A 27,784-nucleotide genomic window follows, 5' to 3' on the forward strand; every position below is an offset into this window, starting at 1 on the left:
AGCTTATCTGGAGCTAATATTCTTACCCTAACTTTTGATGGTCTTAATTCAGTTGGTCACAAATTATTTTTCAAATACATTATTTGGTAATATTTTCTATTTTTCTTTATATTTGCCCACTAGTTTAACTATCAATTTTCTTTGCAATTGTTTAGCCCAGTTTAGTTTACAAAGTAAAGGTGTTCAGGACACATTCAGTAAGGTGAAAAGTGGGAAGTAATAATCTTTCTCCAATAAAAGACTTTTGCAATGGTGAACATTCACTGTCTCTGCCTGTGAACAATAGTGTAGAGCTTTCCTTCTCAGTAATTTGAAGTTGCACAATAATTTTATGTTAACCACAAGTCTATTGGAGCTTAGTTCTGAATGCACCACATGATGAAAGTTTTGCTGATACTAAATTCTTATAATTCTGCCTCTTGGAAAACACACGCACAAAATTATTTTAAAAAAATGCAACAGGTCAGTGTAAATTCCCTCTGGATGTGCACAAAGCCATTAATAGTTGAGTGTAGTGAAGAGAAAGGCTATGTGCATTACAACTAAAAGAAGCTAAATTTGTGCTTTATGAAAAGAGTGTAACTTTCTGTAGCCACTTAGCCAGAAGCTTATTTTTCACAGGCTGTGTACAACAGAACTGAAGAATCTTTACCATGTAGAATCATTTTCATGATAATTTATATACAGAGGACCAGTATTTTGACACAAAGGCCTTCCTAAAAATCCACTGCCTTACTCAAGCTTCACTGTATTACCTATATTACTTGACTCTTTTTAACTAGAAGAGTGTTCCACAATGCAGCTCAGATAGACGAAAGTATTATCTGCAGTTTTTCTATTAAAGGGACTTTGAACAAGGTAGAATTCTGCAGTGCTCAACCAGTTTTTTGTCAATAGCACACTGGGCTGAGAAAAACATAAAATACTTGAAGAAATATTTAATTAAAAATTACAGCTAATTTCTAAAATAAAACTTACTTCTACAGTATTTATTAATTATGCTGAATATATTGCTTTCAGAAGCAGGCAATAAAATTATTCCAGATACTATGAGGCTTTTAACTGACTAATTCTAACAAAAATTAGTGATGCTACCATATGACACAAAAGTAAATGCTACTTTGAAAAAATCTGTAGTCACAGCAATGACTATATTTCCTATTCAGCATTAGTTACCTTAATTTCAAAGTACTCTATTCCATGGTAGACTTTAAAAGCAACATCAGAATGATTTAGAAAAAAATCAGAGAAGAGGAAAAGAACAAACAAACAGATCTCCAATCAGATAAAGTGATCAATATTAAAGGTAACAACCTTTCTACATTCATATTCTGGAGAATTTATCTCCAGAATAGAAATATCATGCGTCCCTGCCCATTCCAAGGTTGGAATTAGATGATCATTACGGTCCTTTCCAACCCAAGCCAATCTATGATTCTGTGATTCTACCACATAAATAGATATATATGTGTGTGTTCATATATAGAAATACAGCTTTCTTATGCAAGAGCATAAGACACAAATCCAGGTGTCCATATCTCTATATATGTACATATATGATATATATATATACACACAGTTTCTTGATTCTCCACTGCAAAGATACAATCCAGCAAAGTAGGTGTAGTTAGGCTTTCATGTTTTATTTGCTTTATAAACACATATAAACTTTTAAAGAAATATGAATGACTACAAGTTGCCATACTGTGATAAACTAGATCCATTCAGAATATTTGTTAGTGAAAATGATGTCAGAGGCCAATAAGAACAGAATATGAAACAGTAATTTCAAATTGCACTAGAATAGGAATAGTTAAGTATTTCCTTGATTAAAAAGGGGATACATTCTTCAGCTACACAAAGAAATAAAGAACGAGGTTAGCTACTAAAGGAGACTATAGAAGCATTTTTACTGAAAGATAATACTGAAAGAGATAACAAAGTACTCAGAACAATTTAGAAATGCATAACAAATTAGAAATTTACAAAGTAGAAATATGCAAATCAACTTACACATAGAGCAGATTCCACATTAGATTTAGAGTTCACTAGAAGCAGAGAAATTTTTATTTAACTAATTTTAGTTAATATCACAATTAAAAGACTTCATTGCATTTTTCAATTAAAATTTAAGTAAACCACAGCATTCTAGAGGTTTCTATGTACGTGTTCTGTGAGTGTCCAAATTTGTCATACTTAATATGAAATAATTTTAGATTTATGATATTAAATGCAAATATCTAATTTCAAGACAGATTTTTTGGTAGCCCCTCTAGACGGAAATTGCCATAAAAACTGTAACTTCCCATGTCCAAAGTAATGTAGTTTTTGGAGGAAAAAAAATGGCATTCCCAGTCTGCCCTTACCATGACATCTTCATACACACATACCTGTATGGATTTTTTACCATTTTGGAACTCCATACATTGTTAACAAGCAAAGATCAGCATAAATTTTTCATGACTTAGAAAAATCCTAAAGGTTTTATATTATTTCCTGTGTCTATCTCTAAACAAAGGCATATTTAAGTACCTCTAAAAGAATGAATTGGCATTATTAGGAGACAATGAATGGGGTAAGTAGAATAGATTCACATCCTTTTGCAACAGAGTTTTGACTGGAAATCAGCACAACGATCAGAATTTCTTTATATCTTTTTTTCAGACTCCAAAGCCATTCTCCAAGGAATGATTTTAGTTGCACTGTATATCACAATGTTACTCACAAATTTATTCATATGTATATTTACTGACTACTGTTTTTATAATGTGTTGGCCAGCAGTTGAGTAAGAGTTCCACAACAATAAAGACCTTTTTTTCAGGTCCACATGGCTGATCGCAGTGCTGATATTCTTCTCTCTTGACATGTGCAGAACACACTTTAGAACGTCAGTGGGAGTTCTGCATACATATGGAGAGGAGGATATAGGAGATGACATTTTCCATGTGGCCCTGAGATGAAAATTTTGCCCTAAGATAGTTCCTTCAGTATTTTTTTAGCAGTCATTTTTGTTTTAATAGAATATGAACCTCTAAGACAATGTTAAAAAATACCATTTGCCATGGGACTGTTTGATATGTTGTTTTATGTACAAGTATAAAACATTCTCTGAAGAAAAAATGATGGTGGTAGTACTCTTCTATGAAAGATCTTTACAATATTTTTTTCTGATCTAGGCTCATATTACATTACTCCCAGTTAAACAGACCAATCTTAAAGTAGGCTCCAAACTATGACATTCCACATGCGTAGCTACTTATCTATTATTTTTTAACTCTGTGATAATGTATCCATAACTGTTGACTGAAAGTGTTATTAATTTCCAGAAGTTCTGAGGAAGGGATAACAGAGTATGCAGTTTATGAAAATAAAATTTGCATATAAAATGACAGATAGAAAGAGAACTTACTGTTTCCATTTATTTGCTACTACTATTTTTGGAGCTTAAACTAGCATGAAAGGCAATCTTAGATTTGCTGTTTTCCTGTTCATACAATAATAAGCAAAGTGATTGACTCTGCAAAATGAAAATTTTCCTAACAAAATTTCTTACAAAACATTTTGTTGTTTTATGTGTTTTGTGTGTGTGTGTGTTGTTGTTGTTATTTTCTTTGTCTTTTTCCTGGTTCTTAGCTTGGTAGCCACAAAGGAAACAGACAGTGCAAGATCTCGTAGCATGCCAATGTCGCCATCTGATTTCCTGGATAAGCTAATGGGTAGGATGTCGGGCTACGATGCAAGAATAAGACCAAATTTCAAAGGTAATTTCAAACCTACACTTCTAAGTAATTCAGTATTTCTTGTCACAAAACTGCAGTTTCTGGAATAAATATGAAGCCAAGAAATATACTCTAATTGGAAAAAAAAAAAAAAAAAAGTGCATTTCTTTGCTTTTCTTTGCTATGATGGTTTATTTCAGTATTAATCTGCTCTATTAGCATGCAAACTGCAGTTTATCCTAAAGTAACACTGTGCAGAGCAAAATAAGCCTCCAGGCAAAGTCTACGCACAGCAGTTTTTTCTCTCTCTTTGAGTCTCCTGAAGTCCTAAAAAAAAATGCTTAAAAATGAGGAATTTACAGCTTAGTAGTTGATTTGTGGATCAGATTTTGGAGTTTGTCATGGACACAATGCAGACACAATCTTCTGATGGGGCTACAGTGAAGAACAGGCAGATGGTTTAGAGAATAGTGAATATGCAATATTCGCAATATTCTTGAATGTATAATTCAAAAGACTTAGAGCATTGTTTTATAACTAATGAAATTTAAAGAGACAAAACCTAATTTGACATTGTTCTTTTTCAAAAAGTTAACATTCTAAATCTTCTAGACAGCTATGCAGTTTGAACAAATCTGCCCACAATGATTCAGATCTATCGCTAAGAATAAGTATCTCCTTAAGTGACTTTGCCACTTTCTGGTTAGTTTTATTAGTTCTAGAACAAATACTGGAACTTTTTGCTTTGTTGAGTTTTTAATTTGGCAACTGTTTTAAAGAAACAGACCTAATAAGAGATCTCAGACAATCATTTGTTCTGTCAATAAAAGTTCTATGTAGACAAGATTTTTAACATCTTTTGTCATGATTAAACTTGGTCAATAACACAAAATTATACCTTTTGTCTGAGTGCTGTACTTCTGAATAAGGAATTTTGCATATCTATTCTTGTTCAATAGAAAGAATAGAATAGAGAATAATATTTGCATTCGTTTAGGTATGAAATAAAACAGAAATGAAAAACTCTTGTAAAATGTTTGTTCCAGTTTCAAAATAGTTTTATTTCTAGTAAATCAAAACTATAGCAAGATGTTTATCCTACTCTGGGTTTTGTGTAGGAAAGTGTGAAGTGTTCCTTGCCTTGATATTGCCAAACAGTATTCAGCAATCATTAATTTAGGAACTACTTAAGTCAGGACATACTTTTGGCCTTTTCCATATTTTATGGCAATAAAATTGTGATGTTTTGCAATTGTGCAAATTAACTTTTTTTTTTTCCTTTGCTTTGAATTTGGTGACTATTTTATTTTGTTGCCATGTGACTTATTAAGAAATGGAGGAAATTCACATCTTTTTGATCTTTACAGATTTTTGTACTTATATATTGCTCCCTACCATATTCCTTTTCCAATGCTAGGAGTGCTGTCTTGCTTATGCTGGTTTTGTGTGGCAGCAGCTCATAGAGTTTGACATCCTTGGTTGCCTTCTTGACACCTCTTTTCTCCCTAATTTTCTCCCTTTGAGGTGGAAAAATATTTTGAAGTATTTAAGATGGAAGTTCATGATCTATTTATATGGCAGTCCATTTTTTGACATATTTATTTGTATTTTCCTATCTTTAATGATATCTGAAGAGAATACTTTCAGAGAACCATCCATAATGAATCTATACTCTCTTTCCTGCATGGAAATCATTAATTTGGATCCCATCAGTACAAATGCACAGTAAGGATTGTTTTCCATTTGACTGACACTGAATTTCATCAAACATTTATACCTTGATAGCTCTTTATTTTGACCTTTCTGCAACTCCTTGCATTCAGCTTTGCATACAACTACACAAAATACCAGAATTATAGTGCCTTTCTTTTCTAGGTCATTAATACTGAACTACAATGATACAGTTCAGATCTATAGGGGAACTCATTAACAATCACCTCATAATTTTAAAAATAGCTTTCTACTCCTACCATTAAATTATTTTAAAACAAAAGATCTATAAGCAGACCTCATTTCTCTCATTTTGCCGAGACTAATATCCTTAAAAAGCCTTTGACAAAAGATCAAGTTATGAAGTACTCGAAAATCTGAATAAACTATTTTGATTAATTTAAGCTATAACTAAATATTTAATTAATTAGATTGCCTTTGTCCACATGCTTACCAGCTCTTTCAGAGATCTTCAGTAGATCTGAGAGATGCTATTGCAGCTAAAATAATAATTTTTTATTCTATTAATTAATAGAATAATTCTAGTAATAGAATTACTAGAAATAATCCAGTAATCTATTAATTATAACATTTCTCATAATTTCTACCCATTTGGCTGGTATAGAGTTAAGGTTTACAGGGATAATGCTTATTGTTAATGTCATCCACCATCATCCTCAGAAACCTTTTTTCTTCTTTAATTCAAATTATAGCCGGAAGTGATACACACTTCTTTCTATTGATAACAAAATTGACACAGGTGATAGCTAACAGTAATTACTATTTCAACTTTCAACTTACAATGTTGCAACAGTTTTTATAATGGCTGGCTTAATATCACCTCAGGCTGTCAGTTTGTTCCGGTTCTTTTGGTCTCCAATGTTGAAATACAAAAATCATAGAATCATAGAATGGCTCGGATTGGAAGGGACTTTAAAGGCCATCGAGTTCCAACCCCCCTGCCATAGGCAGGGACACCACCCACTAAATCAGGTTGCTCAGGGCCTCATCTAACCTGGTCTTGAACACCTCCCGGGATGGGGCATCCACAGCCTCTCTGGACAACCCGTTCCAGTGCCTCACCACCCTCTACGTATTTCTTCCCAGTGCCTAATCTAAATCTCCCCTCTTTTAGTTTAAAACCGTTTCCCCTTGTCTTGTCATTATCTGATTGAGCAAAGAGTTGATCTCCATCTTTTTTGTAAATCCCCTTTAAGTACTGAAAAGCCGCAATGAGGTCACCCTGGAGCCTTCTGCTTAGGCTGAAAAGCCCCAGCTCTCTCAAACCTTTCTTCGTAGGAAATCCTACAGTCCTCATACAAAATCTTCCATCAGAATGGCTCAGTATTTGACAATGCTAGCAATAGAATACAAATGCTGCTCCAAGGACTTAATTTAGTTTTTCTGCTCTTGTTTTTCATGGATACCTCTGTATCTTAATCATCCCTCGACTTCACCTTCCAGTCTTGGCAGTATTCTATTTTTAATGCCTTAAAAATAGTTATCACTTTTAGCTTTTCTGTCTCTACTAAGCTTCAGCTCTACTTTTATTTTTTTGACCTGCCTTTAATTTATATTTTACTCGCCTAGGTTCATATGTTTGAACCTGAATTCCAGGTTTAACAGCTTCATTTATGCTTCTATTTGACCATGTTTTAGGAGGTTCATTTTTACTCTGAGCACAGTATCTTTAAGTAATCTCTAAACCACTTCCAAGCTGCTTGTAGCTTCTTTTTATCCTCTTTTTAACTAGCTATTACCTGTCTTTTTGTAAGGCTGCTTTTGAAATTAAGCATCAGTGTTGTATCAATTTATTTATTTATTTTTTCTTTATAAAAGCAATTATGAATATTGATGAAGCAAATTTACACTTTACTGTAGTAACACTGTAGTGTTAGTAAAGTGTAATATTAGTGCACTAGTAGTTCTATTGTACTACTTTAAGCAAGATAATATCATATCAAATTAAAAATAAATGACAAGTACTACAACATGGAAGTGTCAGAAAGTAAAGCTTTGCAAACAAATTGTCTGACACTACCAGGAGATACAATTTTCTCCCTGATAGTTTTTAGTGCCTCTCCCCTTGTTCATCTCTCCTGTTTTTTTTTTTCCATTTCTTTTGATCTTTTTCAGTTTTTTCCATATATTGTCCATAGCAAGCTTTTACTGAATTCTAAGTATAGGATTTGCTCAACTGTTTTGAATAATTAACCAAGTATCAAAATGACTGTAGTGCCAAAGAGACTGCAGAGTGATACCTTTTTATCTGAGAATTCTACTTTATATGTAGTCTTGTGTATTACAATGACTGAAGTACATGCAATGATGTTTTGTTGTAATTCCCATACAGTACTTCAAAACAATTATTGCCCTGAGGAAAGAAAGCTGGACGTTCAAAGTTTTGTCCTGTTGGCAGAATTTTTAATGAATGTTCTTATTCTTCAAATATTTAATATCAGGTTCATTGGTCACATTAAATTTTTATAGTTGTAAAGCACAAACAGTGGCAGAGCAGCCTATTACTTCAGTGACTCTAAAAAATAAATATTACATAAGTGTTTGCAACACCAGTCTTTAAATTCCAGGTATGGATCTTTCATTATTAATGGTTGCTTATAACTAGAAAGCTAAACTAACATCTCCAATGCCAAACTGAATTGTTGATATAAGAATATCAAGGTGCAGGAGGGTGACAGAAGAACGATATGATGGAAAGACCTTGTTTCCATTGTACCTAGACTTAAACCGATAAGAAATAATGGAGAAATTAGCATGCTATAGCGCAATGCCATTTTCACAGAGACTTGCAGGGAAGTAATTTAAAACCTTTTCCATGAAGAGACAGTTCATTGTTCAGTTATCATAATGACTACTCTGCCACTACTGATGCTTCACAAATGAAAGATAAGGCAGAACAGTTGGCTGAAGACCCATGGTAACAGAAAATTCAGCTTAAATGGATTCTTAACCATTCTGTGGATTTAAGAGAAATGAGAATAGAATCTAAGTCATTCTTTCTTATCCACATTTGTTCCTGTCAGCAGTAGAGATAAGAGCAGCAATAATGTATTTTCGTTTCCAGTGATGACAGATAATGTTAAAAGTAACAGCTGCCTTTAGTGGAAAAGGTCACTTTTCCTCTAATTGTTGTGAAAAGTAGCATACATTTTTCACTGAAAAAACACATAAAAATACTTTTGGCTATACATTTCAAATTAAATATTCTTTTAAATATTCTCTCTCTCTCTCTCTTTCTTTTTTTTTTTTTTAAGATATAGAATCCTCCATGCAAATTCATAATGAACTGGCTAGTCAAGTAGTGTACCTTTGAGAAGAAGAACTGAAAGGGAAAATCTATTACTTACTAGAAACCATTCAATTTTTTGCATTATATTAGTTTTGAATACAGCATTATTTCCTCCTAAGTCAACAAACATTGTTTCATAATAGTTTAGTATGTTAATATATTTTACAGTCACTCAACAAGGATTGATGCTGAAACATTGTCTGGTGTTTTATTTTCCTTTTGCAGGTCCTCCAGTTAATGTCACATGCAACATATTTATAAACAGCTTTGGATCCATTGCAGAGACAACCATGGTAAGATATTTTACCTCAAACAATGTTTAAAGTTCAAGTTAAAGATATTTAATGAAGTTAAAAGCAAGCTAAGACTTCTCTTCAAATGGAAATAAATAAAGAAGGAAATCCTCTTCTGCAAACAGAAAGTGAGAACATTTAATTTAGCAATTGATTTTTTGTAACAGAAAATCCATCATCGTACTATCAAACACACATTTAAAAATAAAGCAATGTTTTCCTTTTCAGTTATCCATAAGTCTTATTTAATAGTTGTAGTGAATTCATTATTTTCAATTAGATAGGTACTAGTTTCTAGTGTTCCACTTTTCTAACCTCAAAAGGCCCATTCATTAAGTTATTTTGTTAATTATATTTTTACAATTCTTTACATACAGTGCATATGGGGATGTATACTTATAAATAAGTTCTTTTATAGAACTAGTATAGAGAGATAATACAATAACTAAAACGATTAACTGGTGTATAAAATTTAATTATGAATTCTATGAGTGGGGTAAATATAAGTGGACTGCAGACCTTTGGTAAATATACTTAAAATTTGTCTATTAAAGAAAGGCAAAAGATAGAGAATAAAAAGACTGGAGATTTGAAGGACATAAGGAGACTGAGAAGTCAAAGTCTGAAGACAGCAAAACTAAATATTGAGCTATGAACTGACAAGAACAACTTAGACAATTCTATGTAACAGGTGAAACATATCTGTTAATAACTTGGAGCCCAAATTTACCCATTACAAGTTGGTGAGAGAGAAGTTATATAGGTTCTTTCTCCATACAATTGCCTCACATATTTTAAGGAAAGGCAAATAAACATATTAGAAAATAGTTATAAAGTAATTTGGGGTCAGACTGGGTTAAGATATAGAGAAATGATGGAAGAACTGTGGGAGTCTGTAAGATCCAAATATGGCAAATGCTCTGAAATCTCAACAATTTCAATTTCAGGGATCAGGAAATATACTTGGAATGACAGAACACAGGCCAAAAAAAGATTGATTTAGCCAAGAAGATTAAAAAATAAATAAAAATAATAAAAAAGATACAAGAATAATACTAACCAAAAGCCATTTTTCTGATTTACCAGTAAGAGCAAAAATGAAAAGTTTAAATGTAACCAAGGAGCCTTATATAGGAATTTAATCCAATGAATTCTGATATTGAAATATATAGGTCTTCTCTATCAAAAGTGATATCCAGAGCTGCCTGATCTTTACATGCCATACAATATAGTGGTAGATGATACTGAGAGAGGAAGGCAATTTTTTCCAGGTAGAAAATTACTTTAATTTGTATTTCAGCTTGGGTCCCTTGTCAGACTGCAAATCCCAGATTGACATGGTGTCCAAGGAGATTTATTCAGGTTTGATCAGAAGATTAAACAATGCCCACATGATTAGAATAGCATTCCACAGCTACTTTTTAATGGCTTGAGCATGGGGTCAGCAAAGTAAAAAGATCCAGCAAAAAGATCACTCTAAAAAGGATATTTTTATTACTGAAGTTGCTACCACTAAAAAAATTGTCCTGAGTTTGAGATGAGGATATTTCAGTTCACATCTCAAGTATATTTTCTGTAAATAAATAAATAAATAAACATTTATTTTCAGTACCACTTAGTATAAATAAATTAATAAATAGCATAAATAAATAAATAGTTTTAATAAATTAAAAACAACTTGTATTATTTTAAAAATTGGATCTCTGCATTCTTGAACAAATATCAGTTCACTGCAGTTCAGTATTTTACCTATTATCACTATTTTACCAATTGCTATTTACTGTAATCCTTAAAATTCAGATACCTATATATTAGTATTTATTCTAAATCTTTACACATTGATCAACTTATTAGAACAACTTATTAGTCTCAGAAAGGACTTATATTCTGTAGAAATACCTTTTTTTTTTTTTCCCAAGCTATAAAAAAAAGAGCTTAAATAAGTAAGAAGTGCAAAACATGACCTGGCCAGTAAGTGGTACCTTGATGTCTCTATGGTATTTAAAACTAGCAACGGAATAATTGGATATGCATATAGTGTATTAGTTTTAAAGAAGACAGAGTACATCAGCCCCTGCCCTTCACTGTTGACATAATTGTTCTTTGCAGTGTAATTTCACTGTTTTGCTCACTGATGACCAAAATCTCTGAGCTCCCTCTGCTGCCTCAGTTATGCATAACATCGGTTTTTAAAATATTTTAAAAAAAAAAAAAAAAGAGCTTGTCAGTGTGCAATGCGATCTTACAGTGTGCAGCAGGAATCAGCTTTACTTCAAGAATTCTCTTGAACCCATCCACATCCATTTACTGAGGAAGCTTAATGTGACTTACACCTTTAAATTGGTTCTTCCTTTATTTCTTTTTGTTTCACAGTTATTTCAGCTCCTTAAAAGTCTAAGTTACGGTTATTACATTTTCTCTTTAAACAACCTTTCATAGTCAACATCTCTTATAACTATAGAATCATAGAACCGTCTAGGTTGGAAAAGATCTTCAAGATCACAAAGTCCAACCATCAACCGAATCCCATCACTAAACCATGTCCTTAAATGCCCCATCCACATTTCTTAAATACCTCCAGGAATGGTGTCTCTACCACTTCCCTGGGCAGCCTGTTCCAATGCTTGACCACTCTCTCAGTGAAGAAATACTTCCTAATATCCAATCTAAGCCTCCTCTGGCATAACTTGAGGCCATTTCTTCTCTCCCTATTGCTCCTGCAACCTTCCTTCACAAAGCTGTAGAGAGCAATGAGGTCTCCCCTCAGCGTCCTCTTCTCCAGACTAAACAACCCCAGTACCCTCAGCCACTCCTCATAACACTTGTATTCTAGTCCCTTCACCAGCTTCATTGCTTTTCTGTTGAGCACACGCTCAACAACTCAATATCATTATAGTGAGCGGCCCAAAACTAAACATAGTATTTGAGGTGTGATCTCACCAGTGCTACGTACAAGGGTCCAGCCTTGCCAATTTTTCTATGTTATTGAGCCAAATGATAGTATGTATATGTATATGTCTGTCTCAATTATATTCATAAAGGGAGAATTTCACACTCATTCTCTAGCCAAATGAATTTTTACTCTTTTGCACATATAAATGAATAGGTCCAGTCCGTTTTTCACTTGTTGGTACTATTGTTTTTTTCACCTACAGATTTAGAAATCTTAAAGAATAGCAGAATATTAACAACATGTGGAAGCCTAGAATAAGATGACCTTTTTTTACATGATAGCACTAAATTAGTAGCTGAAGTTTTTAATTTAAGATGAATGATGAAATATCTAAGCATACAACTTTAAAAATCTGAGAAACCTATCAGTTAGTTTGTTCATGTAAAATTAGATGCATATTGGCAATATGGAAACCAAATCCTACAAGAAACCATATAATTCTCTTATTAGTGCACTGGAATTTAAATTTCAGCTTTTATCACAACACCCTCAAAAGTGCCTTACAGAGTTTCTCTTTGTAGCTCGAGCTGTGCTCCATTTCACTTTGCACTGTATAGTCTAATGCAAAGAGATTTCCTAATTGGTAAAAGCAGTGTTAATATATACTGCTGGCAGTTACCAAAGGAAAATAGAAGATATTGTTCAGTCTTATAGGATGAGAATAATTTCAATGGCAACATTTCAATGGCAACATTTTAAGCTGCAAATATTCAGAGACAAAATACTGAATACATGAAGCAATGACTACAGAACACTTACTTAGGCTTTGGGACAGATAGTAGCACATAAAAAAGCCTGCTTTGATTCTAGTAAATATGACTGACCAAATTCCTTAAGATTTTCTAAGATTTAAAATCAGCAACACGTTGATCTTAATGCAGAAGTACAGCAATATTTACTAAGTATGTGTTAACATGCTTCGTATGGGGCATGTTCTAAAACTGAATTGAAAGGGACACACTGAGACACCTAATGGCAAATGACATCAGTGCAGACAATTAGTGTGTTAAAAAGCATATGTCTGTTATCTGTTCCTGCCACATTTCTGCTGATGGGTATTCTTGACTCAGCCTGAAAAGACGTGTTATCCTGAATGTTGTCAAGAAGCAGGTGACATACCTTTCTGTTCTCCCAGTAATAATGAGATTATCTTACATATACAAATAAAGCGTGCCTTCAACTAAAATTAACCCATTTTTAAGCCATTATGATCACTCTCCTTTCATGAGTCACAGCTCTTGAATTTCTTCATCTTTCATCAAGTGAACATTTCTCTTTATATTCTGTTGTACCTGCTCTAGGTCATCTTTAAACAGAGTACTTGAAACATGTTCACTTGGATACATTGCAAAGCTTAATGATGATGTTTTACCAAATACTTTTTCTAAAATAAATCACTTAGTTTATTATCTCAAATATGATGAAATATATGCCTTCCTTTGGTGAAAATACATTGAAAGTTTCTGTGTAATGGATATAGTAATGTGTTAATACTGAAGTGATTGGCAGAAGAATCTACTTTGCACAATTTTTATTGCAGGTGAGTGAGTATGTAATAAAAACTACCTCACAGTTTTGAAATTACAACAACAAAAACAAAAACTTATTTTTCACCATATTTGATGGTTAACTCCCTTCTATCAAGGCAATGATTGTTGACTTGATTCTATCAAATCAAGAGATTGTTCTTGTATGGACTGAAGGTGAGTTATTTAGCATCCTTCCTTTTATCATGAACTTCCTTCTAGGATTCTGAGCCTAGGTCATGGAGTCAGGAGAACATGACATCTTTCAAGTTCTGCCAGGTCTGCAGCTGTCCAGTTTGTTACATGACCAGACTAATGCATGCAAATCCCCTTGCTGAACCTGCATTCTAACTAGATGGCATCATATCTGCTGTCCCTGGATGCAGCAAATATTTTCCATAATCTATGGAAATTCTATAAAAGGCAACTATAGTAGTGTGCCTGAAAGGGGGGTGGAATTTGCTACTTATCCCACAGGCTTCTTGGCTACAAAACATTTGAAGTTCCAGGAACAAAACAAAACAAAACAAACAAAAACCAACAACAACAGCAACAAAAAAGGCATATTTTGCAACCCTGGATGTGCTTCCTAACTCGCAGCGTAGGGCAAAAGGTTGGGTTGAGGCTTATCAATTAAATTAGGGTATCAAGGGTGCACGGTGATTGAAAATGGAAAAACAGTATGCAGTGGTACAGGACTAGTTTATTAACAAGACCAGTTGGAGCTGTGCATACAAATATGAGGGTCCAGTATCTGATTTACTGATATAAACTGACTTAGACGGTGCAGCAGTAGGATGGGTTGGATATGGCTACACAGAAAGGGCCAGTACAGATGATACTGCACACACAGGTTATCAGGTACCACTAGGTGAATTTCCAAATCTGGAAAAATCTGGTTCCCTACAAATACTGAAAATCATCCTTACCCAAACTTTTGGAAATGAGGAGAAATAGTTGTACTGTGTTTTATTTCCTGACCTCTGGGAAGGTTATGAGAATGATTGTTCTATTCCACACCTTTTCCTAATGTTTTCTTGCTGTGTTATGAAATAACTATACCCCTGTATAAACTCCTCTACTCCTGGCATCTATAGTGTTTTGGTTTTTTTTCCTCAGAAAATAACTCTAGCCTTTTCAGCTCCTTTTATGACTGAAAAAATAAAGGAATTGTCAATTTTTACATTTTGCTTCCTTTGAAGATTTATAAATGATTCAGTATAAAAATAATAGATAGAATTTGTGTTGGATCATTCCATAACTAAATTCCAGGAATTCGAGCAGCAAATGGTCTTTTCTCTGAAGAAAATATCTTTGATTGTTTGGTTTGGTATATGTTTGGACTAGCAAAAATGGTTGATTAAATTGATTTCTAAAAAGGGACAGAAGCTTTGCTTTTGCTGGAATTTATGGCCTTTGCAGAAGCTGGTGGCAGGCTTCTTTCCCTAACCCCTCAAGCCAATGGCTTTTAAACTGTTTTCAAAAGCAAACCTTCCGGGAGTTATTAGGGAGAAGTAGTGTTCATTCCTTGGCTAGTAGAGTGCAAACACGTTATTCGAAAAACAGGTTTAGTTACAGAGATGATTTCCACATATTTCACATTTTTTGAAAACCAGTCTATTCAACATGGATGTACAGGAAAACAGAAATTTAAACTATGAAGAGACATGTCAGTAAAAAATGAACATATAATCTTGCCTTTATAGAGATCAACTGTCAGTTAAGGTGTTTGTCACCATACAACAGCAGCAAACCAACTCAAGTCCAAGTGACAGGTTTATTTCAGATAGCATCCTGAGGCCACATTCTGCTGAATGCTCTGGAGATAAATTGCAATTGAACCTAATAGCAGAGTTCATTTGTCTTAGAAAACAGTGGAAAACAGCAAGGCCTTGTTTTCAGGTCTCAAAACCTGCCCTTTCTCAATAATCTTTCAGTGGTTTATGAGGAAGTGAAATTTCCTTATGAAAGGAAGTAATTTCATGAACTTAGCATCTCCATAGTGACTGTGAAGTTACAGTCTAGAATAGATGATATTGTAATGATGAAAAGTAGATTGAAAATACCATGTACATTTTTGATAGCTTTAGATGAAAGTACTGCCATAGAGGACCCAATTCAGTTGCTGGTGTGCATCTTCAGTACTAATGGAAATTTACAAATGATGCAAGAACTGAAAACAATTATATTCTGTGCATGAATAAGCCATAGCTGTGAAAATATCATAAGAAGTATCTACAAGGAAGCATACGTTCAAACAAGTATTTGCACTGACAGCAGCCGTGTAATGGGCATAAGGAGAATAAAGGCATACATAGTACTTTTGCGAAAACAGATACCTTAGAAACAGAATTTAGAAGCATAATATACCAGAAGGTTTCCACAATTAAATACTAAGATTGCCATTTCAGTTGTTTTGATTTGATTAAGCTGGATTCATTTTTACGGTTGTGACCCACATGCAATTTGTTTCTAGATTATTCTGGAAGAAGATGAATTGGAGTAGGTTTCGTATTTATCCCAAGGATTGGTGGCTGAGACACAGCCAAGTTCCGTAATGTTTCGTGGAACTTGGAATTGAAATTCAATGGGATCTTAATGCAATACAGAGAATAAATATGAGTCAGAAATAAATACTGCTGGCTTTTTTGTTTTTTTAACTTTCCCTACTGATATAAACAGATCATCTGAATCTTAATACCCATCCATAAGAGTGACTTATAACCAATTTCAGACCTGTGTGGTACTGTCAAGGATTCCAGACAGAACTGTATTAATGCCAACAGAGAAGAGGTAATATTTCATGTTTCCCAACATGCAAGAACTGTGTTTCTGCAGACTCTGATATATGTAGAAGACAGGCACTCTGATTTCATGTACTGAAGCTGCAGGTGAAGACTTACAACAGGTTTTCTCATTTCAAAGCTGATCCTATTTTTATGGTGCCTGAAGATGTAATTCCACACATGTAAGTGAAATTATTTGAAGAGAACTGCATCATAAAGATTTTTAAAAAGTAAGCACTGACAATCTTTGCTTTCCTAAACCGTAGCAGATTTTTGTCATTCAGTTTGACAGAAGACTAAAACATGATACTTGAACATTGGCACTCTTTGCTGATACATAAATCAACAAATATTTTCATTAACTAACAACAGCACCAGCAGAATGTTGAACACTGAATAAAATCCCCAAGATTCGTCATGAAAAGCAACTAGTATCTTATAGTCCTAGTTGTCACACAAAACCTCAAAAATACTCCACTACCTCTAGCTAGTGCTGAAAATCGAGCATCTGTATCCACTCATTCAAGCTCAGCATCCACAAAATTCACATCTCTCGTCAGCTACCACCAGATGCACACAGTATCTGCTGCTTTGACTTCTTAGTCCTTGAAGAAATTCAAATCAGGTGTACAACCATCTATACCAACTTCATGTCCCAGATCTGTAAATGTGTTAGAATGAGTCAGCCAGAGTTTGTTTCACAGGTGTAGGGAATTGGCAGCAGTGATAGCCTTACACTTGTATACTGAGCCATGTTTTCTTAAGTCCTTGTTTACAATAAGGAAAACTAGCTTCACCTATTTTTACTTCACTTGCAGAAGAGTGAATCTAGGCCTGCAGTGGTCTTAGTACTCCAAGCACAGGAAAATCATGTTCCGGCTCTCCAAATCTCTCCTGTAATTGATCTGTTTTACCTAAAATAGATAAATATTTACCAAGATAGGTATTATAATCAGCTCTTCCAGACATACCACAGAAATACATTGCTCATTCTCTCTGATCCATTTGAACAAATGTTCAATTTTACAATTTTACAAAACACTTTGTATAATGCAGAAAGATCAAATTTTCTATTTCCCTATAGACACATACTGCAGTTAGTAGGAACAAAGGACTGGAAAGGACCACTTGGATCATCAGTGCAGGCCCTTGCTGCTGCAGACAATTTAGCTTTATAATCCCATTCATCTGTTCAAATGCTGTCTAAAACCCAAAAGTTTTTTTCACATGCCAACCCTCATGAGAGGTTCCTCCAGAATCTCTATCTCCTCATGTCAAGGGAGACTTTACTTAGCCTTTAGCCTATTTTTTTAAGATCCCATGTTTACCTGCACCCATCTGATCTTGTTCTAGAAATGCTGAAGAAAAGTTCACACCTCCTGTTACCTCTTAACCTATCCTTGCTTCCTTTGATTCTCTTTTCTCTGATTGCTCTTTTCACTTAAGGAAAAACTATGACTTTAGCAGCACTACTGCACTGTGAAAGCATTACTCCATCCCCTCCAATATTTTCTCTGTTACTTGTATATTTCTATAATTGTCATTTCAATCTGTTTGAATAGTAGCTGTTAGGCTTGCTGCTGCTAAAAGTCCATATCCTGCATCTAGTAATTACATTATCCAGACAAAGCTGTGAAGATAACTAATTTCAGTCACTGCTGTGGAAAATCTCAGGACCTGTGAAAATAAGATTAAGGCATCCCTACATAGCTCCACTCACGCTGTATGAGGTAGGCTGTTTATAAAGTTTTTTATTTTGTTGTAATAGTACAAGACAATTCATTCCACCAAGGCTATGTTTGTGTAACACTCACGACATTTGTTTGATTTGTAAGGACACGTACCAAAGTAAAGACTACGTTAAAAAAAAATAATAAAAAAAAGTAGTGAGAGACCAGGCCAAAATAAAATATTTTTAAAGCTTCTTGACTATAAATGCCTTGATGCCTCACAATGTGTATTTTGGTAATGGAAATTAATCTTATCATGATATATGGGGATTTTGACTTTGCCTCCCATTAACTCTAATAGGAGTTAAGTCCATAAGTTAAGTCCATAAGTCCTTTGTATTACTATCCTAATACAAGCTTCTCCCTCATTTTTTGCATGAGCCTGCAATTTACTAACACTTTGTTTACAGAAACAAAAGCTATATTAACTTTAAAATTACTTTAAAATGAACTTGAATTAAGAAAATAAGGGATTTTTGGATTGCCATATTTTGCTAATTTCTATTCTTAAGTAGTATGTGTGTGCTGGAAAAGCTCTCCAGTGTAAACACTTTACACGAAGCATTATCTTTGAAATTCTTTTCCATGAATAAGTTTGAGTTATTCTGGCATCATTTAAAAATTCAGTTCCACTCTCACATACTCATTTTATTTTGAATACTTGGTACTTCATGCACTCTGGGTGTGAATTTTTAATTACAATAGCCAAAGTAATCACAGCATGAAAAAGCTGTGCACTCAGATTTTTTTATATATATCATACCCACAGTGCAAAAACATAGCCTAAATAATATCCCAAAAAGTTCAAGCCATTTTATAATACTTTACAATTCAACAGTAAAGTAATACAATGTATTCAACAAACTTGTAGGAATGTTTTCTACATAGTCTTTATGACTTTTCTTCTTTTCCAAATAGAATACACAGTGTGCTAACACATGTCGTTGTCATTAACAGTTGGCAGAACAAGAGGTGCTATAAAAATGTGATCCAGACCATTTTTTTCTAAGTGCCAATATGATCACAGCAAGATTTGGGCTGATATGCATATTTTACTGACATGCTCCTCCCTGTGTCATTATTGGCATTACAACTATGGTGCTAGATCTTATTTTTTTTAATCCTCCTAAATTCTATTGCCAATTTATGCAGTACTAAAACTCAGCCTCTCTGAGACAGTTTGGTTTACTCAATGGTGCAAAATAATCCTTACGACTTCAGAATCTGTCTCACTTATCATGTAGTCCTAGCAGTCCCGTTCACCTCATACAGCACAGAAGTTGGGGGTTGTATCTTCTCTCATTCCCAAAACAGTTTCCTTTCTCCCTTCAGCTAGTTAATTATTTTACACAGGAAGGGCCACCTTCCATCTGGATTCACAAGATGGATGTCTCTAGATAGGAATCTAGGGATTCCCATCTTACTCGATCTCTCCAGACTGCAGCTAATCCTACCTCACAGTCTTCTCTGCTCCTTTGCTTCTACTGCTCCAGCTTGCAGAGGATTTACCTTTTTCAGCTCCTTCATCCAATGCTTTCAACACATGGAAGCTAACAGGATTCAGCTCTCCACAGCTGTAGCCTTCTCCACAGTTTAGAAAGTTCCCAACTGGCAAGCACCGACAAAACGTTATCAAACCCTAGGGGCAAATTTACTACCAATCTTCCCCCCAGCAAAAAAAAAAAAATAGCTGACTGCCTCCTCAGGGCAATTCCTGTCAGAGACTGTGAGCCAGTGTGAACAGATATTGATCAAATACTTTATCACAATCAAGAAGATATTGAAGGTGAATTAAAAACAAATGTACTGAATACACATCACTTGGAAAAAGGATGTATTCACCATTATTTCTTTACCTTTTTTAATGACAGAACAGTAACTCTCAAAAGCACTTCTAGCAAATCTCAATTTATTCCCTTGCTTAAGAAAACAAGCATTTACATTGTCTGATCTTCTATTGAGCAGATTTCTTTTTGAGTTAATAGATTTTCAAAAGTAATCTTATTGAAACATATGAAAGCTAATTTATTGGCATAACAGGATTAGTTAAAGAAGAAGATTTGTAGACTGCTTTCAGTTATAAACATTGCATGCTACAATATGTGGGATCTCTCACAATCTCCTCTTCAGTTGCTCTATCTTCTTTGAGAGATTTAAATTGAATGAGGATTTAGCTACTTGACTCTTAGTAGGATTGAGGGAATAGAATACCAAAAATTTCAAATTTCTAGGCAGTCTTTATTAGTTCTTTATTTTACAATATTTTTCTTTATTTTTGTGTACAATGTTATGAAGTTGGCTACTCTACAGCTTCATAAAACTGAACACATAAATTTAGGTTAGCAAAATAGAAGCAAAATGTTTCAGATTTTTGTCTGTGACTGTTCTGGTATGATTGTTCATATTTGAGGGTATTTGAGATCTATGAATATATGATTAGGATTGGCTCATCAATGGTTCTCCTCCACTTCCTTCCCCTTCCATGGATCTAGTGGAAGCCTGTGAACTTGACATGTCTCATCAGCAGTGAGTCTACTCTTTCAATATCTAATCCTTCTCCCTTGCTACTCATCTAGAACGACATACACTTTTTCGCAAAGGTAATTTCTTCATGAAAGGAGCAGATTAGTAAATGGATACTGAATGCAGTTTGTGTCTTTTCACGTTCTATTTAGTGGCCTAAGTGCATTTAGTGATTTTTGAAATGGCCTTAATAATCCCTGTAAGTCCCTAGGACTGGTGGACATACCATAGGATTACAGAAGACGTGCATCTTTCTGAACCATCAGATAAAAGGGGGAATATCTTAGGGGTTTTCAAGTGCTGTTAGATGTCTTTGTGTAGACAGATTGTTCCCCTTCTCCCCAGTACTAGTACAACTAGTTCAACTCCACATTAACATTTATGTGTTGCTATGACATCAGTGTAGAACCTCTAAAACAACATGATTTTCCTGACAGAATTCTTGGTGCACATCATGCCTATCAATACATTTAAAGATGACACATATCTAACAAATTTTGTTTAAAGTTAGAGATATGTATCTGTAGTTAAGCTTCTGGACTTAAGCTAGTTCAGCTTTACCATTTATTTTGCCCTTTTTACCTTACTTTAGACAATGCCATATTTAGCACCCAACAGTTGGAAGACTGAGGGGAAATTTAGTACAGAATTCCCAAATTCCTCTTTGGTCCTTTTTATTTCCCTGGGGAGGTTAAAACCAGGATGATTATAAATATTTTCAGTGAAGATTTCTACTGTTATTCACTCAGTCATTGAAACCAGTCATATTCTAAGTGCTAATGTATAATATAAATTAATAACAACACAGAATATGTAGCACCAAAAAGTCATCGGCAAATGAATCATCTCAGAAAAACTCAACTTTTAATATGGCAAAAAAATACCTTCTGGTGTTGGAGCAAAAACATCTTCAGGGACACATCATTTGTCTGCAGAAGAAAAAAAAATATATATATATATATACACATATATATATATATTTAAAACTGAGAACACGGCAAAGATCAACAAAGACAGAGTTTTAGACCATGATGTTTGTTCATGTAATTGTCATGTCCTTTTTCATCTAACCCCTTATACAGCTGCTTGAAAGTGTAAACATTTTAAAAGCCTCTGAGCTGAAGCTTATAACCCCAGTTACAGCAAAAAGTTGCAAAATGTGATTTTAGTATAATGCGTTAGGAGTTGGGGACATGCAACTTCCATTAAGAAATGAAGACACAATAGGAGCTGTGACCAAGGTTATTACACAGCAGTTTAGTACTGTGTTAATTTTTTTTAAAAAGTAAACAACCTAGATGTTTTGACTTTTGATATGACAATTATTTATGAGAACATAAACTTAAATCTGTCCATTGCTACTAATAATAAACCAAAAAAACAGGCAAACAAACAAAAAAAATTAACTAAACCTGTCTATTTTGTAATGTTTCCATCCTAAAGCCTATGGAAAATAAGTAGATTTTGTGGAACACTGTTGAATTCAACAGATCTTGAATGTTTTATAGTAAAGAGAAGGAAGTTACATGCTAATAATCAAGGATTCCTTACAGAAACTACTGCCTATATTCTTCTTTTTAAGCTGTGGGTTGAATGACAAAGGTTGAAAGCTCTATTAATAAGCATGCTGTAAATGACCCATACTTTCAGTAAGGAAAAGACTGAACTAAAGTACTGACAGAACAGTTCTTATACTCCAAACCATGAGCCATGGTGATGAATGAGATATTCAACCCAGCAGAAAAGCAAGCAAGCTACATTCATCTGTCCCATGCATTAGCTGAACACTTATCACTTCAGAATCCAAGACTGTGAAAGCAGGTGACAAACCTAGAAAGAGCATTTGGTGCACTAGTAGTGTACATACTTATTCACTGAAGTCTGAACTTTAATTTTGAAGGGGAATCTGAGAGCTCTGATACTGTAGGTAGTAATTTCAAAGTCCTAGTTTCATCTAGTTCTTTAGCAAATGAGTTTTAGTTCTATTGACTTAATAAGAGTGCTGCTGGGCAGTTATTGGAGCCAAACTTTGCAAAGAAATTAGACAAAATTAACAAAACTTTAAGAAAACTATTCACAGGACACCAACCACTTAGTTTTGGGTGTAAGAAAAGAAGAAAACCCAGTAAAACACTTCTTTTAAAATTAAAAATTTTAAAGAACAGCCTAAAATCTGCTTTTATACACCCATGGATGGAGATAGAGATAGCTCTTCACCCAAAATCTATCAACAATCTTCTCTGAACAGCTCAAATAATTTCCTAAAGCTTCCTGAGATCAGAGGCAAGTTAGCCCTCACCCAAATCCCCAAACCATCTGGCCTGTCCTACTTAATGGAGGGGGTAAGAGCACCCACCATTTTCAAACAACCATAGGATTAGAGTTTTTATCCAAGAACAGATAGGCCTTACTGCTCATCCTCAGCCTGCAAGGGCTCAAATTGCCAACAAATTGCTTAGCCACCTAGCTTGCGGGAGGAGTAGACAGGAAAGCTCTGCATCTCTTTGTGTAAGGAACTGCATATTTCTCCTTATATAGCACAATCAGAAGAGTCACAGGCTTAGAAAGAAAAACTGCAAGAGGAAGGCTTCCTTCTAAGGCCCATTGATGAAGACATTTCGTTCTGAGGGAGAAATCCTACAGTGCTGGAAACTTCACCAAGCTGCGTCTTATTAAGAAAGTGAGGAAGTACCAGTTACTTCCAGAAACGTTCTCTGTGGTAGAAGGGTTCTCTGTGGTAAAAGCAGTAACACCATCCTTTGTTTTATCCAATACCAAATTCAGTTCTGGAAAGAGAGCTTCCACCATGGAATTATTCCAGGACCAATCATCAAGAAGATTCAGTGAGTCAGACAAACCCTTTATCATAATCAACAGCATATCTACATTGCTTCTTGTAATGAATGCCCTGCAGCTATTCAGTACAGAAAAGCATGTTCTCAGAGATGTTTAGCATTAGTCAGATCTTGTTACTCTGACACAGATTTGACATGTCAATTAAAGTTAAGTACTCAGCGATCAATTTAAATCACAGTTAATTTCTCTTTAGCTGCTATAGTAAATCTCTGACAGATTAATGGGTTACAGTTAGTGGTGGAGCATGGAGTCAGTTGCAATTTTTTTTTCACTCACTAATTGAACTGCCATACAGCCATAGATTGCTAGTAGCCTTGTTGCAGTTCAGACCTGTAATAACGGAAAGACCTAAGAAAAATAGCAAAGGGTATTTGCAATAATAAATCATGTCAGTGAAAAGATCACCAATGTTTATTAGCATGATAAGATAAAGTGTGAGCCATTTCAGTCCATTCTAAATGTATTTATTGTAAAGGATGTTCTTGCCCTTATATTCAAACAGATTTCCCCCTCTAGTATTTACCCTTCAATACATTTATGGATGGCAAGTGAGTCCTCTGTTTGTCTTTACATTGGCAGTTTAAAGAAATCAAACTTTCCTGTCTCCCCTCAAAGAACTGGCTATCCAGTCCAGTCCTATATCATTATTCTCTTAACATTCTCTTACTTATTCTTTTTTTTTTTTCAACATGTCTACAGATGAGGCTGCACCATAAATAATCTTGGTAATCATGGAATTTCAACTATTAAGCAGGAGAAAAGACAGGGAGATCCTTCAGATTTAATACATGCAATATTTACATTTCTCAGATGTCAGTGAGAGGGGTCTTCTCTGATTTTGCAGTGAAAGTGGTAACCTACATGCAAAATGACCTACTGATTTGAGAGGTTTACTTAAATTTAAATATTTGAGTTTCTGTACTTGAGAAATTTCATCAAAGACATATTGAAATCATTAGCTGAATAGGTTTTTTGTCCAGTCTGAAATTTCCAGGTATGCAAAGGAAAAATGAGGACACTCTATCAATTTACCCAAAGTAATTAGGTTACCTAAGGTGCAGCCACAGTGCTTTTGGCTGGTTAACAAATTTAAAATGGAAAGATGCTATTACCACATAGTCCTAGTACACTACAGGGCACCCTGTTTAATTCTACTAATCAAAGCAACAATAAAATGCATGACAAGTTGCATGCATTTCAGAGACTAATACAGCAACTTTACAAAATCTCACCAGTAAGAATTAAAACAGCTGATGTATTCTGTAATATACTAGTTTACTAGCTTGCCATGTACATTAGTAGGAAGGAGAAAGTAAACTTAAGAGAGAAGACATCTATAACAAAAAACCTGTATCCATCAGATCCCCATACTGTACCACATTTGTATCAGTATAACAAAAAGCAAAATCGTCCTTCAAGCCAGGAGACCATATGTTACACAAGAAAAGCTCATATTAGAAACTGCAAAATAAAAAAGCTAATATGTTTTCACTCTCCAATGGTGGCAACAAGTTCAGTACTGTACTGAAGAGAGTAGCACTCCTGTTTCAGAAAATAACCATTTTTTCTGCTTTGTTTTGCATTTTATACACAAGTGGTGGAATTAATCTGGCCTTTTTTTTTTTTTTTTTGTTTAACCACAGTATTACATCAAGAACAGAATAATAAATGGCAAAATTGCTAAGGGCTTGTAATTAGCCTGTTGCAAACACACACATAACCGTTTGACCAAACAGTCTTATTCCCTGTGGGGTGATCCACAAATCCAATAAAACAAATAGCATGCTCTGGTTACAAAATTATGCTTCTTTTGAGTTGCTTCTTCAAAACATTGGTTACATTTTTAGGCAAAGATTCCCCTGGGTCTTATTTTTCCTGATATTGATTCGTCTCCCTCGTAACATCTATTTAAATCACTTAACTCATTCCTGCTCCCCCATGCCTTTAGCAGTTCCTTCGCATTCTGCCCTCCTTTCACTGCAGGTGAACAGCTCTGTCTGTTACATTTGTCATAATTTTGGTACTGAAGATCAAATTCAGCATTTAGTGTAACAAAGTAAATTCCAAAGCACTCCACCCTGTGCAAAAAGCTCTTCCAGCATTATGTAAAATTGAACTGATAGCAACAGATGTAGAAACCTAGAAAGGGAGAAATCTAACCATTGGGGGCTATCACTCTGCACATGTATATAACCTACAAATATGGGTCCTTGTTCATGGTTGATTTTCAAACACATACAATACATGTAGTTAATAAAATTAGTACAAATACGTTCCAAAAAGTCTTTATGTGTTCCCTGTAATTCGATAGAAACAGAATGAACATAACTTTATATTTTAGACTTCAGCAAATACATCTACACTCTATGTGACTTTCATGATTTCACTAGAAACTCCTCAAGTATTTTTCCCGGCAGATTTTTATTGGACTTGAATTGAAGTTCACCATGCCCCAATGCTGATTTTATTGAATCCTGACCCCCTAAGAAAGTTCACTCTGTGACTAAGGGTTTTGAATGACAGTGGAACAAGTGTAGACCCATAAATAAGCCTCATTCTGCAGAAGCAGAGCACAGCAGCCGTGTAGACGATAGCAGCTTGAGGTTGTAGTAGTGGCTATGGATGCTGCCACAGCTTAAATGATGATTTTTCTATCCCTGCAGAGGAACCTTCCCAGCACAGAGCTGAGTTAGTTGAGTCTGGGCAAGTAGCACGCAGGTATAGTAATTCTCGTGTAGGAAAACAAATCAGTTCTGTCAGTTTAATTCTGTTCTCCGTATTGGCATCAAAAGATCCTACTTGTTTAAAGCAGGTAAGCCTTGAGCTCACAAGGTGTAATTATAAGCTGAGTCAATGAATGTGTATCTCTTTCCTTTTACAGATTAGGATTTTTTATTTTTAATTTTTTTTTGTAATGAATATTGAGAGCCATTTTAAGGCAGACTTCTCAGGTGAGAGAATAATGAAAAATTGCTTCAGTACAATTTAACTGGGATTTTTTTTTTTCATCCTAAGAGTTAGAAGCAATTTAAACCCATATACTTTGACTCAGTTTAGGCAAATTGAAATATAGAATAGCTTAAGGTGACTTAAAGGAAATTCATCCATTTGTTTTCCTCCATTTTCCACTTTCATTTCAACTTCCTGCTATGCATTTACATCGACCTGTATTACATTTATGAGAGGCTCCTTACTGTATAAATAATATTATTCATTAGTTAATTATGCTCAAGAAAGAAAAGTAAAATAACCTGCAAACTATTTCAGGTTGTATACATTAAAAAGTACATGCTGGGTTTGGCTGAAGTGCAGATGAAGTCTTCCTAAAAGCTGCAGTGCTCACACCCAGTAGCCCAGGTTTAGAGCTAAGAGAGCAAAGAGAAGCTTACTTCTATATCTGCAAAGTAAAAATCTCTCTCTGTGTTTTCATCATGCCATAGTGCATATTAAGAAAAATACCAATAGCTTCTTTTAGGGATTTTTCATGGCTCTTGAGAAGCAAAATTTCTTTCAGTCCCTTTCTGAAAGGGGGATTAAAATGAATTAACAAAATACTAATAATAACAACAATAACAATTATAAACTGTTTAACAAATCTTTTCCATATCTGCTGAAAACAATAATCTGAATGAATTTCATTTTCTAGGTGTGGTTTTCTAATTACTGGCTTTGTCTTTATTTATAAGAATATAAGAATATAAAATTCTCTACTGGGAATTTCTCTATATGATATGCAGTATTATCTCATTATCAAGCAACAAATTCTTGGTAAACATGTTATTAGCATATTTGGCTATCCTTATTCAAGCTGAATAATTAAACTGACCACAACAGCAGGATGCTGAAGATATAAAGAACAATTCCCCAAGAGCAAATGCTGTATACTGAGGTACCTGTTGTCCTTCATTATGTCTGTTGGCATAAATCTCACAGCTGTATGACTACTTATTCCAAGTTTTAAGACAAAATAATTATACCATACTGGAATTTCAGTGATACCCTACTTACACAAACGGGGTTACTAGTTACTCTAACTACTAATACCTGTTACCCATTGTTATTGGCCAAATTGAATTGCTTAGTCCAGAATACTTCTTCATTTCTGATTCTGCCTCAAAATGTTCCCTTTTAAAAGTTTTGTTTGTTTTTGTTTTGTTTTGTTTTGTTTTTGTCAAACTAGCTCTGAGAGCCAGCTCCCATTTCTCCTCTGCACCTAACAAGGTCTTAGTTTATATTTTATTTTCATCTTATTTCACTAATGCAGTAGTGCAAATAAGGAGGAAAATCATAGTATGACCATTAAAAGCATAGGCTCTATGATCTTATGCACAGCATCTCAATTCTGTCTGTTCTTGATGTAATTTAATTATATGCTAA

General features: G+C 34.4%; 1 protein-coding gene across 1 annotated transcript in view; it reads left to right on the top strand.

The window, feature by feature from the left end:
* Window positions 1-3,620: 3,620 nt before the first annotated feature.
* The window catches only part of GLRA3 (glycine receptor alpha 3), a gene marked incomplete at its 5' end in the record, with an annotated part of 64,793 nt that continues 40,629 nt past the window's right edge, over window positions 3,621-27,784 (top strand). The window contains 2 exons of the mRNA XM_035557920.2: window positions 3,621-3,762; window positions 8,966-9,033. Of these exons, the coding sequence (XP_035413813.2) occupies window positions 3,621-3,762; window positions 8,966-9,033 (210 nt within the window). The remainder of the gene's footprint in view (window positions 3,763-8,965; window positions 9,034-27,784) is intronic.

Source organism: Cygnus atratus, chromosome 4, assembly GCF_013377495.2.
Source record: "Cygnus atratus isolate AKBS03 ecotype Queensland, Australia chromosome 4, CAtr_DNAZoo_HiC_assembly, whole genome shotgun sequence".
In the NCBI taxonomy this organism is placed as follows: Eukaryota; Metazoa; Chordata; class Aves; order Anseriformes; family Anatidae; genus Cygnus; species Cygnus atratus.